Source organism: Amblyraja radiata, chromosome 6 (assembly GCF_010909765.2).
Source record: "Amblyraja radiata isolate CabotCenter1 chromosome 6, sAmbRad1.1.pri, whole genome shotgun sequence".
Taxonomy (NCBI): Eukaryota; Metazoa; Chordata; class Chondrichthyes; order Rajiformes; family Rajidae; genus Amblyraja; species Amblyraja radiata.
In genome coordinates, this window is record NC_045961.1 from 9,715,730 (window position 1) to 9,722,966 (window position 7,237).

The 7,237-nt window shown below is 62.4% G+C and overlaps 1 protein-coding gene across 2 annotated transcripts in view; it reads right to left on the bottom strand.

The window, feature by feature from the left end:
- Positions 1-933: 933 nt before the first annotated feature.
- Positions 934-7,237, bottom strand: part of LOC116974064 (ankyrin repeat domain-containing protein 50-like) — a 20,144-nt gene continuing 13,840 nt past the window's right edge. For both annotated transcript variants that reach the window (XM_033022183.1, XM_033022184.1), the window contains exons 4-5: positions 4,391-7,237; positions 934-1,324 (exon numbers count right to left, since the gene is read on the bottom strand). The exon at positions 4,391-7,237 is cut by the window's right edge and continues 469 nt beyond it. In XM_033022183.1, coding sequence (XP_032878074.1) covers positions 4,393-7,237 — 2,845 coding nt within the window. In that variant the 3' untranslated portion in view covers positions 934-1,324; positions 4,391-4,392. The remainder of the gene's footprint in view (positions 1,325-4,390) is intronic.

Sequence of the window (7,237 nt, forward strand, 5' to 3'; positions counted from 1 at the left end):
CACCCGCGGCCAGAGCCGCCGCCGCAGCGCCGCTCGGTCACCACCCACTCCCTCAGGCCGGGTAGATAGGCTGGGACTTTGTCCTTTGGAGCGTAGGGTGACCTTATTGAGATGGACAAGATCATGAGGGGCACGGATAAAGTGAACGGCTCGCAGTCTGTTTCCTAGGGGAGAGGATTCTACAACTAGAGTGCACAGGGTTAAGGCGAGAGGGGAGAGATTTAAGAGGGACCTCAGGGACAACTTCGACACTCAGAGGGTGGTCTGTATCTGGCACCAGCTGCCAGAGGAAGCTGTGGAAAAGGATACTTATGGCTTTTAAAAGGCATTTGGTCAGATGCATGGATATGTCTCGGCTCTACAGTAGAGGGATATGGGCCAAATGCTGGCAAATGGGACTAGCCCTCAATGCCAACTTGGCCGGCATAGACACGGTGGGCCGAATGGCCTATTTCCGCGTTGTGCAGATCTGTGACTCATAAGTTCTAGGAGCAGAATTAGGCCATTCGGCCCATCAAGTCTACTCCGCCATTCAAACATGGCTGATCTATCTTAAAGAAACCCAGCGGCGTGCAGGACCCCGGCCGCCGACACCACAGTGGGTTGAAACACAGTGCAAATAGCCCACCCTGGCGGGAGGGCCGTTCCCCGGGGGGGGGGGGGAGGGTGGAGTCTACCCGGGGGGGAGTGGGGGTGGGGGTGAGTCAGGAGACATGGCCCCAAGGGTGGGGGGGTTAGTGTCCGCGCTACGGCGAGGGTGGGGGGAAGAGACAGGGATCTTGGAGGGGGTGAGTTTGGACAGGGGGGGCAGTTTGGAGAGAGGGGGGGGGGGGGTTGGACATTGGGGGGCAGTTTGGAGAGAGGGGGGAATTTGGACAGGGGGGGGGAGTTTGGAGATGGGGGGGGGAGTTTGAACAGGGGGGGAGTTTGGAGAGAGGGGGGGGGGCAGTTTGGAGAGAGGGGGGGGAGAATTCTGCCCCATGGAGATTTCTGCCCCATTCCTCCGCATTCTCACCCTATTAGTGTTGAAGCTCGAGAAATATAATCTGAAGAAAATAACATTAAAAAACCGTTATAAAAATTGCGTCCTGATAACATCAGGAAAATCCCGGAATACTGTACAGACACGCCGGCATTAAACAGACACTATATATTACACAACTGTACATCTGCAGCAGACTGCCGAGGCTCGGCGCTCCCCCTTTCCTGGACTGCGTACGGACATCACGCAGGTCTGCGGATAGTGGGGAGGGGATCGTTCACACGCAGCCCGAGGCGGGTCTCACCATGACCCGGGATCCGCCAGCGAGGCTCCGGGATCAGCCTGCGGGAAGGTACGGGAACAGGTCAGAATACTGCCCCTCCCAGTGTGGTGTGTGTCTGACCACCCCCCCCTCCCTCGCTCCCCCTCCCCCCTCCGCTCCCCCTTCCCTCCCCTCCCCGCTCACTCCGCCCCCTTCCCTCCGCTCCCCTCCCACCCGCTCACTCCGTCCCCCCCCCCTCCTTCCTCCTCCTACCTTTCCTCTCCCCCCCCCCCTCTCGCTCCCCCTTCCCCCGCTCTCTCCTCTCCCCCCCCCCCCCCCCCCCCCCCCCTCTCCTGCCTTCTCGATGTTCCCGCTGTTGGGGGAGTTCAGAACCAGGGGCCACAGTTTAAGAACAAGGGGTAAGCTATTTAGAACGGAGAAAAGGAAACACTTTTTCTCACAGAGAGTTGTGAGTCTGTTGAATTCTCTGCCTCAGACCGGAGGAGGCCGGTTCTCTGGATACTTTCAAGAGAGAGCGAGATAGGGCTTTTAAAGACAGCGGAGTCAGGGGATATGGGGAGAAGGCAGGAACGGGGTACTGATTGGGGATGATCAGCCATGATCACATTGAATGGCGGTGCTAGCTCAAAGGGCCAAATGGCCTACTCCGGCACCTATTGTCTATTGTAGAGGGAGAAGGGTAGATCGGAGGTGTCAGTTTTGCAGTTGAATAAAGGGGACTATGGGGCCATGAGGGAGGAGCTGGCCAAAGTTGACTGGAAAGATACACTAGCAGGGATGACAGTGGAACAACAATGGCAGGTATTTCTAGGAGTAATACAGAAGGTGCATGATCAGTTCATTCCTGGGAGGAAGAAAGATTCCAAGGGGAGAAAGGGGCGACCGTGGCTGACAAGGGACGTCAGGGGCAGTATAAAAATTAAAAGCAAAGAAGTACATCGCAGCAAAGATGAGCGGGAAGCAAGAGGATTGGGTAATGTTTAAAGAACAGAAGATAACTAAAAAGACAATACGGGGAGACAAGCTGAGGTACGAAGGTAAGCTAGCCAAGAATATAAAGCAGGATAGTAAAAGCTTCTTTAGGTATGTGAAGAGGAAAAAATTAGTTAAGACCAAAGTTGGACCCTTGAAGACCGAAAAAGGTGAATTTATTATGGGGAACAAGGAAATGGCAGATGAGTTGAACAGATACTTTGGATCTGTCTTCACTAAGGAGGACACAAACAATCTTCCTGATATACTAGTGGCCAGAGGATCTGGGGTGACGGAGGAACTGAAGGAAATCCACATTAGGCAGAAAATGGTGTTGGATAGACTGATGGGACTGAAGGCTGATAAATCCCCAGGGCCTGATGGTCTGCATCCCAGGGTACTTAAGGAAGTGGCTCTAGAAATCGTGGATGCATTGGTGATAATTTTCCAATGTTTTATAGACTCAGGATCAGTTCCTGTGGATTGTAGGTTAGCTAATGTTACCCCACTTTTTAAGAAAGGCACGAGAGAGAAAACAGGGAATTATAGACCAGTTAGCCTGACATTGGTGGTGGGGAAGATGCTGGAGTCAATTATAAAAGATGAAATAGCCACACATTTGGATAGCAGTAACAGGATCGGTCCGAGTCAGCATGGATTTACGAAGGGCTTGACTAGTCTTCTAGAATATTTTGAAGATGTAACTGGGAAAATGGACAAGGGAGAGCCAGTGGATGTACCTGGACTTTCAGAAAGCATTTGATAAGGTCCCACATAGGAGATTAGTGGGCAAAATTAGGGCACATGGTATTGGGGGTAGAGTGCTGACATGGATAGAAAATTGGTTGGCAGACAGGAAACAAAGAGTTGGGATTAACGGGTCCCTTTCAGAATGGCAGGCAGTGACTAGTGGGGTGCCGCAAGGCACGGTGCTGGGACCGCAGCTATTTACAATATACATCAATGATTTGAATGAAGGGATTCAAAGTAACATTAGCAAATTTGCAGATGACACAAAGCTGGGTGGCAGTGTGAACTGTGAGGAGGATGCTATGAGAATGCAGGGTGACTTGGACAGGTTGGGGGAGTGGGCAGATGCATGTCAGATGAAGTTTAATGTGGATAAATGTGAGGTTAGCAAAAACAGGAAGGCAGATTACTATCTAAAAGGCGTCAAGTTGGGAAAAGGGGAAGTACACCGGGATCTGGGGGTCCTTGTTCATCAGTCAATGAAAGTAAGCATGCAGGTACAGCAGGCAGTGAAGAAAGCGAATGGCCTTTATAACAAAAGGAGTCGAGTATAGCAGCAAATAGGTCCTTCTGCAGTTGTACAGAGCCCTTGTGAGACCACACCTGGGGTATTGTGTGCAGTTTTGGTCCCCTAATTTGAGGAAGGACATTCTGGCTATTGAGGGAGTGCAGCGTAGGTTTACAAGGTTAATTCCCGGGATGGCGGGACTCTCGTAGGCAGGAAACATCTTCCCGATGTTGGGGGAGTCCAGAACCAGGGGCCACAGTTTAAGAATAAGGAGTAAACCATTTAGAACGGAGACGAGGAAACACTTTTTCTCACAGAGAGTTGTGAGTCTGTGGAATTTTCTGTCTCAGAGGGCGGTGGAGGCAGCTTCTCTGGATGCTTTCAAGCGAGAGCTGGATAGGGCCCTTAAAGATAGCGGAGTCAGGGGTTATGGGGAGAAGGCAGGAACGGGGTAATGATTGGGGATGATGACATTGAATGGCGGTGCTGGCTCGAAGGGCCAAATGGCCTACTTCTGCACCTATTGTCTATTGTCCCCATAACCTCTGACACCCGCACTAATCAACAACCTATCTATCTCTGCCTTAAAAATGCCGGAAGACTTGGCCTCCACAGTAGATTGGGGAGGGGGGGTCTCTGACTGGGAGTGAGGGATAGCACGGAGACAGGCCCTTCAGCCCAACTCTTAGATGTCCCACCCTGCCCCTCTGCCCGCCCCCTCCAACCCTACCCCCCCCCCTCTTTATGCCACTTCCATTCACCGCCCTCCCCCCGCAGCGACCCCCCCCCCCCGACGGCCATCATCCGCCCGTATCGTCCCCACCCCACCCCCACCCGACCACCTACACAATCTCACCCACCAGACACCCCTCCCCCCCCCCCGGCCTCGCCTTACCATCAGAGCGGTGTCTCCCTCTTGTAGCCGCTGGTCGGGCCTTCGAAGCGCAGCTTGATGGCCTGTTTCAGGGCGAGCTCGGGGTCGCGGCTGGTGATGGCGATGAGCGGCTCCGGCCACGCTCTCTGCGCCGTCCCGCCGCCGAGCTTCTGCGGAGAGAGCTCGGGCCCGCCGCCCGCCCGGGGCCACGCCTTACCCGGTGTCCCGTTCTCTCGCGCCCGGCCCGGGGGAGACTGGGTGGTGGCCGGGGAGGTGCTGCTGACGGGGTCGGGGCTGGGCCGGGCCTCGGGGTCCGCTAACTCAATCCCCGCGGCCACAGGGCTGGGCCAGGGATCGGGGTCGGGAGAGGGCGCGGGATCCGGGACCTCTCTCCCTGCATGTACGGGGCCGGGGCCTCGCCTGTCGGGCCGGGGCAGACTAGAGGCGAGCAGAGAGAGGCGGCTCCGGTTGCGGGGCAGCGAGTGCTGCTGGATCTGCTGGGCGAAGCTGACGCTGTCGGCGGGCAGGGTCTGGGCCGTGGCCCGCGAGTGGCCGGTGGATGAGGAGCGCGGTGACGAGGCGCTGCTGGAGTTGGAGCGGCCCGGGCTCGAGTTTGGGGTCGCGGAGGTCGAGCTGGGAGGGGAGGCGTCTCCGGGTGTAGCCGGGGACTGGGGCCCCTGCAGCAGCCGCACGATGTGTGCGTGGCCCCTCTTGCTGGCGACGCGGGCGGGCGTGCGGCCGTGCAGGTCGGCGCGGTCTGGGTCGGCCCCCGCTTGCAGCAGGACGCGCACCGCCTCGGAGTGGCCCTCCTGGGCCGCGATGCCCAGCGCGGTGGCCCCCTGACCACAGGCCTGGTCGACCGGGGCCCCGCTGGTCACCAGGAGCCGCAGCAGCGCGGCGTGGCCCTGCCAGGCGGCCGAGTGTAAGGCCGAGCGCCGCTGCCGGTCCTGCGCGTCCACCCGGGCCCCGCGCTCCAGCAGGAGGCGAGCCAGCTCCCGCAGGCCGAGCCAGGCGCAGACGTGCAGGGCCGAGCGGCCGTCGGGGTCCCGGGCCTCCAGGCCGGGCTTGGCGCCATCCAGCAGCCGCCGCGCGGACTCCACGCGGTTCTCCAGCGCCAGCAGATAGAGCAGCGGCCTCCCGCTCGAGTCCAGGCCGTCGAGGGAAGCTCCCAGGCCCAGCAACTCAGCGGCCAGCTCGGCGTGGCCGCCCAGCGCCGCCAGCCATAGGCCCGGGCGCCCGTCCAGGCCGCGGGCGTCGAGCGGCGCGCCTTGGGCGAGGAGGAGCCGCACACAGGCCCCGTGGCCCTCCTGTGCGGCGAGCAGGGCCGGAGACTTCCCCTCCAAATCGGCCTCCTTCACCCGGGCCCCGTGCTCCAGCAGCGCCCGGCAGGCGGCGGCGTAGCCCTCGGCACAGGCGGCGTGTAGCGGTGTCCAGCCCAGGGCATCGCGTTGGTTCGGGTCCAGGCCCCGCTCTAGTAGCAGCCGGACCGCGGCCTCGCTGCCGTGCGCTGCCGCCAGCCCCAGCACCGAGCGGCCCTCGGCGTCCAGCCCGTCCACCGCCGCGCCCCACACCAGCAGCGTCCGCACGGCGGCCGCTCGGCCCAGCGAGGCGGCGACTTGCAGCGGCGAGCGGCCCTGGGCATCCGCCTCGTCCACCGGGGCCCCGGCCTCCAGCAGCAGCTCGGCCACGTCAGCGCGGCCCTCGGCGGCGGCCAGGAGCAGCGGGCTGAGGCCGCGGTGGTCGCGCTGGGCGGCCGGGGCCCCGTGCTCCAGGAGCAGGGCGACGAGGCGGGCTGCGCCGCGGGCCGCGGGCACGCAGTGGGCTGCCAGGGCCAGGGCCGAGAGGCCGTCGCGGTCGCGGTGATCGACGCGGGCTCCGTGGCGGATCAGGAGCCGGGCCATGCCGGCGTGGCCCATGTAGGCGGCGGCCAGGAGCGGGGTGCGGCCCTGCCGGTCGGCCCGGTTCACGTCGGCCCCGCGCCGCAGCAGCGCCAGCGCGATGTCCCGGTTCCCGGCCCAGGCGGCGGCCCGCAGCGCCGTGCGGCCCTCGGCGTCCACGCCTTCCACATCGGCGCCGCCCGCCGCCAGCAGCGCGCACACCACGGCCGAGTGGCCTCCCCATGCCGCCCAGCGCAGCGCCGTCCAGCCGCGCCCGTCCGCCTGGTTGGGGTCGGCGCCGCCATCCAGGAGCCGCTGGAGGAGCCGGGCGTGGCCCTGGCGGGCTGACAGTGTGAGCGGCGTGTGGCCGCCCAGCTCCCCGCTCTCACTCTCCACCAGCAGTAGCTCGGCCGCCTCCAGCCCGCGGTCCCGGGTCTGGCCTTCCCCGCCCTCCGACCCGCAACCCTCCCCTCCCTCCGGCCCCCGGGCCACCCCATTGTCCTCAGCGCCCCGTGCAGGGCCAGGCTGCTGGCCCGCGGCCTCCGCCGGCCCCGGCCCTGGCTCCGCCTCGTAGGCTCCGGCCTTCCGCAGGAGCAGCAGCACGGGGGGCTCCGGCGGCGGCAGCGAGGCCAGAGACTGCCCGCTGAGCGGGGCCCCGCTCCACAGCAGCCAGAGAGCCAGCGCCCAGGGCTGGGCCTGCAGCCGCGACCGCACCAGGTGCAGCGCGAGTTCCTGACCCAGGCCCGGCTCCAGCTCCAGCTCCGGCCCCCCGGCTCTGCGGGTGAGCCAGGCGGCCAGCGCGGCGTGGCCCTGCTCCCGGCTGCACAGGTACCGCCGTGTGCAATGTTTCACGTCCACAAGCCACTGTGCCAGGCTGTGGTGCAGGAGCAGCGGCCGGGGGTCTGGCCGAGGCCGGGACTCACGTCGAGGCCGGGGGTCGGGGTCGGGCTTGGGCTTGGGCCGAGGCCCGGGGCTGGGATTGGCGTCGGGG